Source organism: Panulirus ornatus, chromosome 63 (assembly GCF_036320965.1).
Source record: "Panulirus ornatus isolate Po-2019 chromosome 63, ASM3632096v1, whole genome shotgun sequence".
Taxonomy (NCBI): domain Eukaryota; kingdom Metazoa; phylum Arthropoda; class Malacostraca; order Decapoda; family Palinuridae; genus Panulirus; species Panulirus ornatus.
Genome location: NC_092286.1, coordinates 24,941,977 through 24,955,674, shown reverse-complemented (window position 1 = coordinate 24,955,674; position 13,698 = coordinate 24,941,977). Strand labels below are relative to the sequence as shown.

The 13,698-nt window shown below is 48.4% G+C and overlaps 1 protein-coding gene across 2 annotated transcripts in view; it reads left to right on the top strand.

Moving 5' to 3' along the window:
* LOC139745890 (dipeptidase 1-like) overlaps positions 1-13,698 on the top strand; it is a 126,908-nt gene that overhangs the window by 38,150 nt on the left and 75,060 nt on the right. For both annotated transcript variants that reach the window (XM_071656538.1, XM_071656537.1), the window contains exons 2-3: positions 1,764-2,616; positions 10,334-10,585. In XM_071656538.1, the coding sequence (XP_071512639.1) occupies positions 2,068-2,616; positions 10,334-10,585 (801 nt within the window). In that variant the 5' untranslated portion in view covers positions 1,764-2,067. The remainder of the gene's footprint in view (positions 1-1,763; positions 2,617-10,333; positions 10,586-13,698) is intronic.

Genomic DNA, 13,698 nt, shown 5'->3' with positions numbered 1-13,698 from the left:
GAAGTACACTCACGAACTCCCCAGCTCCCAGGCAGTAGACAGCGTCCGCTGATCAATGCCAACACAAAACCTCCAGCAGGTCTACTCCCAGAAGACCTCCTGACGCAGGCCCCGTCATCGGTCTACTCCCAGAAGACCTCCTGACGCAGACCCCGTCATCGGTCTACTCCCAGAAGACCTCCTGACACAGGCCCCTTCATCCTACAGACAGCTTGGCTGACGAGTTATCGTCCACACGTATCCACATACACAAGGCAACAGCGCCATTCCAAAGCCAGATAAGACATATCTCCACTCACATGACAATGTCTCCCACGGGTCTCCTACCTGGCATACCATTACAGAGGTCTCCTATGCAGGTGTAGGGGTAATTTATATATATATATATATAGACTGCCAGGACCAGAGATCCGTCGTGTATCATAATCCAATGCAGAGCAGACGAACCAAGTGGGTCTCTTCCCTGGCCACCCCACATGTTATGGTTGGGCCAGCCTCAATACGTAACTCCAACACGAAATGGAATGGAGTTACGTCAGTTATGGGCAAAGATAAAATGGAATTGTGGGAGTTGAGAATATTTGTTGTCTCGAAGACTTTGGGTGAAGTCAGCACCTCACTTCCCATCCAGGTCACCACACACACTCATTCTGGTCACCACACCCTCCCATTCTGGTTACCACACACACTCATTCTGGTCACCACACACACTCATCCTGGTCACCACACCCTCCCATTCTGGTCACCACACCCTCCCATCCTGGTCACCACACACACCCTCCCATCCTGGTCACCACACACACTCATTCTGGTCACCACACCCTCCCATTCTGGTCACCACACCCTCCCATTCTGGTCACCACACCCTCCCATTCTGGTCACCACACACACCCTCCCATCCTGGTCACCACACACACCCTCCCATCCTGGTCACCACACACACCCTCCCTCATCACCACCACAGATAACACTGTTCAATGGTTCTATCACATGACGCAACGTCTCCCCCGTTCCATCCTTCCCATCTGGTGGACACGATCCTCCAACTGGATCATACAATCTTTTCCTTCGAAAATATTTCCCTTCCTTCTGGCTATAATTTCTCTTATGCCAAGGAAGTGAATGAAATAGTGTCATATGTGTATGGGGGGTTAGTCATCTTTACGGTATATATTTTCTTACTATTCGCAATTTCCCGCGTTAGCGAGGTAGCGTTAAGAACAGAGGACTGGGCCTTTGAGGGAATATCCTCACCTGGCCCCCTTCTCTGTTCCTTCTTTTGGAAAATTACAAAAAAGAAACGAGAGGGGAGGATTTCCAGCCCCCCGCTCCCTCCCCTTTTAGTCGCCTTCTACGACACGCAGGGAATACGTGGCAAGTATTCTTTCTCCCCTATCCCCAGGGATATATATATATATATATATATATATATATATATATATATATATATATATATATATATATGCATGAGTGACCAAGATGGCCCAATAAACCACTTCCCTTCCAAGCTAATGAACAAGTCCGCGAGATTAGACATTTTCAAAAGGTTCATAGAATGATGGTGCTTTTCCTGTAATTAGTATCATTCATAACCAGACTCAAATGATAATGTTGGGTATACATTTCATACACAGAATACTCGTGTGTGTGTGTGTGTGTGTGTGTGTGTGTGTGTGTGTGTGTGTGTGTGTGTGTGTGTGTGTGTGTGTTTATACTGTATTCAATAATGTCAAGTAATGTTATGATCTGATTTTCTTTTGCAGGATCTGCAATGGCGCCCCGGTCATAGCCCCTGTGTGTGTGTGTGTGTGTGTGTGTGTGTGTGTGTGTGTGTGTGTATCATACCCTCCACACCAAGAGATGATACCAGACAGGGACATGAGAGTGGTGGAGATAGCCATCGAGAGATTGTCTTATCAGTTAAGGAGATAATGGGAGATACGTTTCACAAGGTCGCCTACAACGACGCTGAAGGAGGGTTAGGAGTGTGTTGAGGGCGTCCAGAGGCACGGGAGAGTGTAGCTCGGCTGCAGCGAGGGGCAGGGCGCGTCCTCCCGCTCTCGCCACATGTGTGGCACTGGCCTGGTGGAGCGGAGGTGGAGGCCGGGCCGTCGCGGGGCAAGTGGAGGCGAGGCACGCGACTTGGACCCGAGTGCTGGAGCCAGGATGGAGATGGTGACTGGGCGTGGTGGGCTGCGGAGTGGGCGGGCGGTGGTGGGCCTGGATGTGGTGAGCCACACCCTCCCCAGGAGCTACCGCGCCCCCGCCCACCGCCCTTGCTGCCCACCGCCCACCGCCCCGCCTCACGAAGACGTGTGCAGCAGCTGCGCCGGGTGTCGCCCACACCATTGCTTGGACGACCCGAGCTTCCTGCAGCGCAGCGCCCTCACGCCTCACCCCACCCACCTCTACCCCAGCGGCTGGGGCGACGACGCCAGGGGCGCGTGTGTGACTTGCAGCCTTACAGCTCCGCCACCATGTACTTGTCCTGACCCCAGGTGTGCTGGGGCAAGCATGGCACCTCCCCCTTGCTCCTGGGGCTGCCCCCAGCAGGAGCAGTACCCCGTCTACCCCGCCCCGGACATACACATGCCCCGCGCCTCCTCAGACTGCACAGTGAGTATCTGTGATCCCGTTTTCTTTGTCTTTCCAGCCAGCTGATATAGGTCACTCTGAAAGGACGTTGTGTGCAAAGATGCTGGTCACTCGTGGAAGAGAGAAGAGTTGGTCTGAATGGGAGTTTGGAGTGAGGAGAAGATGAAGGAGGTGGCGTGTCTTAGATACCTGGGAGTGGCCATGAGAGCAGATGGAACTATAGAAGCTAAAGTGGTTGAGGGGGGCAAATGTGAGCTGAAGGAGTGTGGAGAAAGTGAGGTCATTGTGTGTGAGGGCAAAGATGAGCAAGTTTCTTGGTCCAGTAGTGAGGACGCGAGGCGTGTGGCTCCTGACTGCACGAACACTTGATGAAGGTTGGTGAATTGGAAATGGAATGTATGAGGACAATACACAGTGTGAGGAGGATTGATCAAACAGGGAATGACATGGTAAGAGGAAGGTTTGGTTGTAAGCGGAGCATGTTGGAGAGAAGTGAAGATAAATGTGCTGAAATGGTTTGGACATATGGAGAGGATGAGTGAAGAGAGATTGAGAGGTGAAGGTAAAAGTACTGGAATGGTTTGGACATATGGGGAAGATGAGTGAGGAGAGGTTGACCTAGAGGATATAACTGTGTCAGAAGTGGAGGGGACAAGGAGAAAGGGTGCACCTAATTTGGTATGGAAGGATGTATTGAAAAAGATTTTTAGTGTTCGGGGCCTAAACATGCAAGAGGGTGAACGGCATACACGGGATAGAGTAAACTAGGGAGATGTGGTATACCGGGAACAACGTACTATCAATGGGCTTAACCAGGGCCTATATACAGGTCAAATGAAGGTACAGAAAGGTTATGTGAGGCTTGGCTGTGGACACAGGACTGTGGCTTGGAATATCATACATGACAACTACATGATGTAAACAAGCCATTCTTCGCCTGGTCCTGACGCAGTCTCAATCACGCAGGAAACAGTGAACGAGCATGAATTCAATACGAGTGTCCATTCAAGACATATCCTCAAGAAAATCTAATTTGAAATTGTAATCAGAAAAATGTGCGAGTCTCCTTCCTCCTGCCAGCATGTGTCAGCAAATCCCACTCTTCATCGTTCTCAGGTGTTATTAGTTCCGCCTCGAGATGGCATTTTCTCTTTTGGAAGCCGATTTTTTTTTCCATGCATCAGTTTTGGAAAAGTTGGCCCACGCGAAAGGATGTTTGCCAGACGAGGATGAAGGAGCGAGACGTCTTTATTCATGGTGGATTTCAGTCACTCATCCACAAACCATCTATATAGTGGACTGTGATGGTCCTTTCTGATGCTAGCTCATGTCTCCACCCTCACACGCCATTCCCACTCTCCCTCAAATGTCAATATTCGCAATGGGACCTCCTCCAACTCCTTTTCCTCACCCCTCATCAAACATTTTACTCACCACCTCCCAGGCAATGAGGATCTTCACACCCCGAGTTTCCGTCGACATATGACTCTTTCTCCTTTAGAAATTGGGATTCCATCACCCAGGCGCCACGGATAGAGACAAGACCTGTGGCGTGTTCAGTCTAGATATCAATATTGAATATTCCCATCACAGATATATTAGGCCATCACCGCCCCCCACCTACCACTATTGTGTCTCATGCGGAAGAGGCTCTGGGATTAGTTACTTAGAAAGATTTTCAATGGTCTGTTTCAGAATGAACAGGTGAACAATACGATCCAATTCGTAACTAACCTAACCACAATGGTTCGACAGGCGTGGAGATGTAAAATACGATAAAGGCTTTACAGGTTCACTGTAAGACGTGTAGAAGCCGGGGGCAACGAACGGGCATTGGAAGCGGGTAAATCATCATCTCTGCGGAAGACGTGAAAAGAGATGAGGTTTGGAACATAAAGAGGAAGGCTCCCTCTGCCGAAGGAAATGACAACACCTTACTTATACGTTGTGTTACGAGGAGGATTAGGGCCCCGCGTGGGTGACGGGGTGATAAAGATGGGGCGGAAGAAGATGGAGAGCTGATGGGGAGATAAAGATGGGGCGGGAAGAGTTGGAGAGCTGATGGGGAGATAAAGATGGGGCGAGATTTGAAGAGAACGAGTGGTTAGCGTACTGCATGGTGGCCATGTGTGGTATACATGCTCTACTCATGGCCACCTGGGGCATAAACATGCCCTACTCATGGCCACCTGGGGCATAAACTGCCCTACTCATGGCCACCTGGGGCATAAACGTGCCCTACTCATGGCCACCTGGGGTATAAACATGCCCTACTCATGGCCACCTGGGGCATAAACTGCCCTACTCATGGCCACCTGGGGCATAAACGTGCCCTACTCATGGCCACCTGGGGCATAAACATGCCCTACTCATGGCCACCTGGGGTATAAACATGCTCTACTCATGGCCACCTGGGGCATAAACTGCCCTACTCATGGCCACCTGGGGCATAAACGTGCCCTACTCATGGCCACCTGGGGCATAAACGTGCCCTACTCATGGCCACCTGGGGCATAAACTGCCCTACTCATGGGCACCTGGGGCATAAACATGCCCTGCTCATGGCCACCTGGGGCATAAACGTGCCCTACTCATGGCCACTTAGGCTAAAAACATGCTCTTCTCATGGCCACCTAGGCTAGAAACATGCTCTACTCATGGCCATCTAGGGCAGAACTATGCCCTACTCATGGCCCCCTAGGCTAGAAACATGCCTTACCCATGGCCACCTACGGCAGAAACAGACCCTACACATGGCCCATTTCGTATAGAAACAGACCCTACACATGGCCCATTTCGTACAGAAACAGACCCTACACATGGTCCATTTTATGCGGAAACATACCCTACTCATGGCCACCTAGGCTAGAAATATGCCCTACCCATGGCCCATTCGAGCAGAAACAGACCCTACCCATGGTCCATTTCGTGCAGACACAGACCCTACACATCATGGCCATCTGGTTCATGAACTCGCGAGGCTTCCTCAGATACAAGAAGAATTAGAATGAAAAGAGAAAGAGATGAATTCTTCAACAGGTCGAAAGCGCCGCTGGAGGAGAAGCGAAATACAACGGTCATCCTCGTGTAACTGGCCCTCAACACTGAGTCTATGGGAAGCAGCGGGGGAGGAAGACACTTGTGGAGGAACGGAGGCTGGATGGACGCCTGTATAGTAGAGTAGAGTAGAGTAGAGAGTAGAGAGAGAGAGAGAGAGAGAGAGAGAGAGAGAGAGAGAGAGAGAGAGAGAGGCAGTGGGGTCAGTCCACCTCTTATGAGTCGTCCGAACCCCGTTGCTCACAAGAGACGTGAACACGACACCTATACACATCACCTATACACATCCCTCCCTCTCTCCATTAAGAGAGTTTAGGAAGTAGATTTATATATATATATATTTTGGGGGGGTTAATGTTGATTTTGTGTTGTGGTGGTTTACACGATCGAGCAGAGGTTGTGGGCTATGGCAGACCTGTTGATCTTAATGCACGGCTGAGTTCCGCAATGTTTAGAGAAATAGAGAATTTTAGAAAGAGACAGGGAGACCAATCTCTCTCTCTCTCTCTCTCTCTCTCTCTCTCTCTCTCTCTCTCTCTCTCTCTCTCTCTTTCTCGTATCTGAATCGAACCAGGTCAATGCTAACCTAACCTAAACCCAACCTAACCTGATTGTCCAGGTTTGGATTTTGAGTTGCGGTGTGGGTTCAGTTCGAGAAAAAGAGTGAGTGTTAGCTTAAGACGGTGAGGGAGTGTGGAGGGGTGTATAGAGTGTGTGTATATAGTGTGTGTGATGACCGAGGTTTGGACTGAGTTGCGGTGTGGGTTCAGTTCGAGAAAAAGAGTGAGTGTTAGCTTAAGACGGTGAGAGTGTGTGGAGGGTGTATAGAGTGTGTGTACATACAGAGTGTGTGATGACCGAGGTTAGTGTGAGGGAAGGGTTTAAGGTCGTGAGGGGAATAAGGCTAACAGGAGAAACTCGCCCCTTTTGACGACTGCTGTGATGGACAGGCTAAAGACGATGCTATGCCACAGAGGCCAAAGAGATGCCAAAGGGAAACACGTTTTGCAAAAATCTGTGCCACACCCTGTGTGATGTGTTGCTGTATTGTGCTGCTGTATTAGTATGGGTGTATTGCTGTATTAGTGTGTCTGTGTTACTGTATCAGTATGATTGTGTTGCTGTGTTAGTATGGTTGTGTTGCTGTGTTAGTATGATTGTGTTGCTGTGTTAGTATGATTGTGTTGCTGTGTTAGTATGATTGTGTTGCTGTGTTAGTATGGTTGTGTTGCTGTGTTAGTATGATTGTGTTGCTGTGTTAGTATGATTGTGTTGCTGTGTTAGTATGATTGTGTTGCTGTGTTAGTATGATTGTGTTGCTGTGTTACTATGATTGTGTTGCTGTGTTAGTATGGTTGTGTTGCTGTGTTAGTATGATTGTGTTGCTGTGTTAGTATGATTGTGTTGCTGTGTTAGTATGATTGTGTTGCTGTGTTAGTATGATTGTGTTGCTGTGTTAGTATGATTGTGTTGCTGTGTTAGTATGATTGTGTTGCTGTATTAGTATGGTTGTGTTGCTGTGTTAGTATGGTTGTGTTGCTGTGTTAATATGGTTGTGTTGCTGTGTTAGTATGGTTGTGTTGCTGTGTTAGTATTATTGTGTTGCTGTGTTAGTATGATTGTGTTGCTGTGTTAGTATGATTGTGTTGCTGTGTTAGTATGATTGTGCTGCTGTGTTAGTATGACTGTGTTGCTGTGTTAGTATGATTGTGTTGCTGTGTTAGTATGATTGTGTTGCTGTGTTAGTATGATTGTGTTGCTGTGTTAGTATGATTGTGTTGCTGTGTTAGTATGATTGTGTTGCTGTGTTAGTATGGTTGTGTTGCCGTGTTAGTATGATTGTGTTGCTGTGTTAGTATGATTGTGTTGCTGTGTTAGTATGATTGTGTTGCTGTGTTAGTATGATTGTGTTGCTGTGTTCGTATGGTTGTGTTGCTGTGTTCGTATGGTTGTGTTGCTGTGTTAGTATGGTTGTGTTGCTGTGTTAGTATGGTTGTGTTGCCGTGTTAGTATGATTGTGTTGCTGTGTTAGTATGGTTGTGTTGCTGTGTTAGTATGATTGTGTTGCTGTGTTAGTATGATTGTGTTGCTGTGTTAGTATGATTGTGTTGCTGTGTTAGTATGGTTGTGTTGCTGTGTTAGTATGATTGTGTTGCTGTGTTAGTATGATTGTGTTGCTGTGTTAGTATGATTGTGTTGCTGTGTTAGTATGATTGTGTTGCTGTGTTAGTATGATTGTGTTGCTGTGTTAGTATGATTGTGTTGCTGTGTTAGTATGATTGTGTTGCTGTGTTGGTGTATGTCAACGCCTTAGAGTGCGTCCTTGTGTGAGTGAGTCCAAGACTCAGGGTGTTGTGAGTGAGTCCAGGACTCAGGGTGTTGTGAGTGAGTCCAGGACTCAGGGGTTGTGAGTGAGTCAGGACTCAGGGGGTTGTGCGTGAGTCCAGAACTCAGGGGTTGTGAATGAGTCTGGACTCAGGGGTTGTGAGTGAGTCAGGACTCAGGGGTTGTGAGTGAGTAAGGACTCAGGGGGTTGTGAGTGAGTAAGGACTCAGGGGGTTGTGAGTGAGTCAGGACTCAGGGGTTGTGAGTAAGGACTCAGGGGGTTGTGAGTGAGTCCAGGACTCAGGGGTTGTGAGTAAGTCCAGGACTCAGTGGGTTGTGAGTGAGTCCAGGACTCAGGGGGTTGTGAGTGAGTCCAGGACTCAGGGGTTGTGAGTGAGTCCAGGACTCAGGGGTTGTGAGTGAGTCCAGGACTCAGGGGTTGTGAGTGAGTCCAGGACTCAGGGGTTATGAGTGAGTGCAGGACTCAGGGTGTTGTGAGTGAGTCCAGGACTCAGGGGTTGTGAGTGAGTCAAATACTCATGAGTCAGTGTTATGTTGTGCCACTGTATGGGTCTGTACCGTGTTAATGTTACAGTTTAATAAAATCTATCCAAGTGAGAGTCACTCTCCACCATGACTGACTCTCCCTTGGGAGAGTGAGTCGCGACTCGCACCGCTCTCACAGGCCCCACCTCGACTCTCCCTAATGACTCAGTCCACTGTATCCAGCTGCCAGGGGTGAAGATCGCAATGCAGATAGTCAGTCAGATATCTACTTCCCCATTTCTAAGTGGGTGATCGCAGTGGGCCCCAGACCCGAGCCAGGGGTCGAACCACACACCCCCACCCCCATTCCCCCCTTACAGAAGGTCTTCTAATAGTGAACGGACCAGGATGACGGACCCTTTCTCCAATCAATTTAACAAAATGGTCTTCAACATGTTCCTTTATATAATATATAGAAAACTGATAACAATGAGTCGTAAAGTCATTTTGGACGACTCTACGAGTGAACTTCTATTTGAGCAAACCCAGAATGGCAATTTACATACATATAACCCTCCATGAAGCAGTGTTCGAAGCTCCACGGCGCATAAAATTCGAATTTTTACAAAGTTGCTTCGAGGCGCTCCATAAGGTATTGTTTCGGAAGGGCGTCATGCATTTCGTATTCATAAAAACAAGCTATTAAACGAGAGAAGTTTTAAAGAATAGATTGTAATTTACTGGAGAAAGAGTTCATATCAGGGTGAAAAAAAATGTATATATATATATATATATATATATATATATATATATATATATATATATATATATATATATATATATATATAACCCTCTTCCACTGGGCCAGAAATATCCCCCCTTCCCACCCGTGGTTCGAGACAGTGAATGAAGCTGCTTCATGAACCAACACGGCCTCCATGACCATTCCATCTACAACGTATATATTATATTTTGCCTTCAAGGAGCCTGGAGATTCTTACAGACATTAACAGCCCTTCCTTCGTCTCTCTGTTACAATACAGGAAGAGAAGACACATCTAATTAATCACCCCAAATTTTAACGATCCTTGGAATGCAATCAGTCAACATTCCATTAACCGGGAGGTTAAGTACTCTTTACGTCTTCCTTTCATCCCGGCAGAATTTCTTCTCGAATGGAATAAACCTCTTCTTCTATCTCCCTCATCGTTCAACATGGCTATCTTCCACACGCCTATCTATGGTGAGGGGACGCCTGGCATAGTCACACAGCCAATCTACCTCAGACTAACTTTTCTATAAAGATTTTGATCTGGCATATTAGTCCTGCAAGGTATTTTTTTTTCCGACTTGTTTCCCTGTCTAGCGTGGTGCCGGAGGTAGTGGAGGGTGGAGACTGAGTCTTCGCTTTGCTGTCTCTTTCTTCTGATGCTGCTAAAAGGAACTGCATTTTTTCCAGTGGTGTTTAAGACCAGAGCACTTCGCCAGAACCTTGGTTCTGTGTGGACTGTGAAACACGATAAGTTCCCAAGTGCACTTTCATGTCATAATCACATCATCATCAGGGGAGACGGAAGTCACATGTTTACCAAATGGCGTCCTAGCTACGTCGCTTCTTTGTATATATCAACCGACTGTTATATTTCTCTCTTGTATCTCCCCTGATGATGTGATTATGACACGAAAGTGCACTTGGCAACGTATCCTGTCTTATATAATAGGGATTGAGGATGCTGGACCTCTAGCAAACCAGGTCTTCTGTACTTTGCCTCCTCCATATATTCCCTGGAGCCCCCAGAAACAACCTAACTCCAGAACTGGCCAACTCCAGGTACAATGTTGTGTTTTGTGTTGTGTTGTGGTGTTTCAGCTGCCAAAGCTGTTGAGCGTGGAGGAGCGCCTGACCACCGCCCTGGGCCGTTCGCCCGACCCCCTGGGGCCCGCCGGCACCCACAACCACGCCTACAACTACGGCCACAACCGCCCCTACAACCACAACCACGGGGCGCCTCCTGCCGGGTCTCGCCTGAGCCGAAGTCTGGACGATCTACCGAAGGACATAAAAGAACACATTCTGAAATGCCAGTGTTCGTGTGACCATCTGGGATATGGTAACTTCTCGGTAAGTCTTGCTCGTGTGTTACTGTATCTTACAGTCGCCCCTTCTTACTGTATATTACAGTCACCCCTTCCACTGTTTCTGTATCTTACAATCACCCCTTCCACTGTTACTGTATCTTACAGTCGGCCCTTCCACTGTTACTGTATCTTACAATCACCCCTTCCACTGTTACTGTATCTTACAGTCGGCCCTTCTTACTGTATCTTACAGTCACCCCTTCCACTGTTACTGTATCTTACAGTCACCCCTTCCACTGTTACTGTATCTTACAGTCACCCCTTCCACTGTTACTGTATCTTACAGTCACCCCTTCCACTGTTACTGTATCTTACAGTCACCCCTTCCACTGTTACTGTATCTTACGGTCGCCCCTTCTTACTGTATCTTGCAGTCGTCCCTTCCACTGTTACTGTATCTTACAGTCGCCCTTTCCACTGTTACTGTATCTTACAGTCGCCCTCCACTATTACTGTATGTTACAGTCACCCCTTCCACTGTGACTATATCTTACAGTCGGCCCTTCTTACTGTTACTGTATCTTACATTCGCCCCTTCCACTATTTCTGTATCCTAAAGTTCACCCTTCCACTGTTACTGTATCCTACAGTCACCCCTTCCACTGTTACTGTATCTTACAGTCACCCCTTCCACTGTTACTGTATCTTACAGTCGCCCCTTCCACTGTTACTGTATCTTACAGTCGGCCCTTCCACTGTTACTGTATCTTACAGTCGCCCCTTCCACTGTTTCTGTATCCTAAAGTTCACCCTTCCACTGTTACTGTATCCTACAGTCGCCCCTTCCACTGTTACTGTATCTTACAGTCGCCCCTTCCACTGTTACTGTATCTTACAGTCGCCCCTTCCACTGTTACTGTATTTTACAGTCGCCCCTTCCACTGTTACTGTATCTTACAGTCGCCCCTTCCACTGTTACTGTATCTTACAGTCGCCCCTTCCACTGTTACTGTATCTTACAGTCGTCCCTTCCACTGTTACTGTATCTTACAGTCGCCCCTTCCACTGTTACTGTATCTTACAGTCGCCCCTTCCACTGTTACTGTATCCTACAGTCACCCCTTCCACTGTTACTGTATCTTACAGTCGCCCCTTCCACTGTTACTGTATCTTACAGTCGCCCCTTCCACTGTTACTGTATCTTACAGTCGCCCCTTCCACTGTTACTGTATCCTACAGTCGCCCCTTCCACTGTTATTGCTCGAGCCTTTCCCTTCACTGTATCTTACGGTCTTCCCCTTCCTCCGTCCACTGTTCCACTCTTTTCCCTTTACTGTATCTCTGTTCCTTCTCAGCAACCATCTCTTCCATTACCACAAAGAACCTGGAAATGACCCAACTGTCTAATGGTGTTGTTTGCGTCCCTTTCTGCTCCTCTGTGTGTGTGTGTGTGTGTGTGTGTGTGTGTGTGTGACTAGGACGCCATTTGGTAAACATGTTTACCAAATGGCGTCGTAGCTTCGTCTCTTCGATGTATATCAACTGACTGTTATATTTCTCTCTTGTGTCTCCCCTGATGATGATGTGATTATGACACGAAAGTGCACTTGGGAACTTTTCGTGTTTCATTTTCCCCGTGGACTCATAGGAATATATATATATATATATATATATATATATATATATATATATATATATATATATATATATATATATATATATATATATGAGTTTTGACTCATAATAGCAATATTCGTGTCAAGGTCACTGGAGTTGAGTGTATCTTTGCATGACGATTTAGCTCATGGTGAACCATGGAAGACATGATTAGGTGACAACAGTAGTTGGCACACGACCTTGACCACTGTCAGTTGACCCCCTGTTCACCCCTGACCTCCAATCACCAGAGGAGGTCAGGGGAGGTCGACTGGCCCATGGGAATAATGAAGACTTTATTTTTTTTATCATTATCATTTATGATAAACTTGTCATGAGGTCAAGAGTGAGGGTCAATTATTTTGACGAGACGAAGGACGACCTCCAGGTAGCAGTCCAGACAGAGGTCACACTCGAGGACGACCTCCAGGTAGCAGTCCAGACAGAGGTCACACTCGAGGACGACCTCCAGGTAGCAGTCCAGACAGAGGTCACACTCGAGGACGACCTCCAGGTAGCAGTCCAGACAGAGGTCACACTCGAGGACGACCTCCAGGTAGCAGTCCAGACAGAGGTCACACTCGAGGACGACCTCCAGGTAGCAGTCCAGACAGAGGTCACACTCGAGGACGACCTCCAGGTAGCAGTCCAGACAGAGGTCACACTCGAGGACGACCTCCAGGTAGCAGTCCAGACAGAGGTCACACTCGAGGACGACCTCCAGGTAGCAGTCCAGACAGAGGTCACACTCGAGGACGACCTCCAGGTAGCAGTCCAGACAGAGGTCACACTCGAGGACGACCTCCGGGTAGCAGTCCAGACAGAGGTCACACTCGAGGACGACCTCCAGGAAGCAACTCCAGACAGAGGTCACACTCGAGGACGACCTCCAGGTAGCAGTCCAGACAGAGGTCACACTCGAGGACGACCTCCAGGTAGCAGTCTAGACAGAGGTCACACTCGAGGACGACCTCCAGGTAGCAGTCCAGACAGAGGTCACACTCGAGGACGACCTCCAGGTAGCAGACTAGACAGAGGTCACACTCGAGGACGACCTCTAGGTAGCAGTCTAGACAGAGGTCACACTGGAAGTCAACTTCCACCTACCACTCCAGACAGAGGTCACACTTCAACGCCCCGGGCACAAGGGTGAAGCAAACTCACCCTCTCCACATACCAGCAAGGTCGTGTTGAAATGGAAAGGGTGATAATAATAACCCAAGCCTCACAGGAGGGTCACTACAGAACGGGGCCCCGGGTCACCACAGACGGGGGCCCCGGGTCACCACAGATGGGGGCCCCGGGTCACCACAGAGCGGGGGCCCTGGGTCACCACAGAAGGGTCCCCCTCCTCTGTCTCTGAAGTTTTGAAGAGGGTCACCACAGAACGGGGGCCCCGGGTCACCACAGAACAGGGGGCCCCCTTCTGTCTCTGAAGTTTTGAAGAGGGTCACCACAGAACGGGGGCCCCGGGTCACCACAGAACGGGGGCCCCGGGTC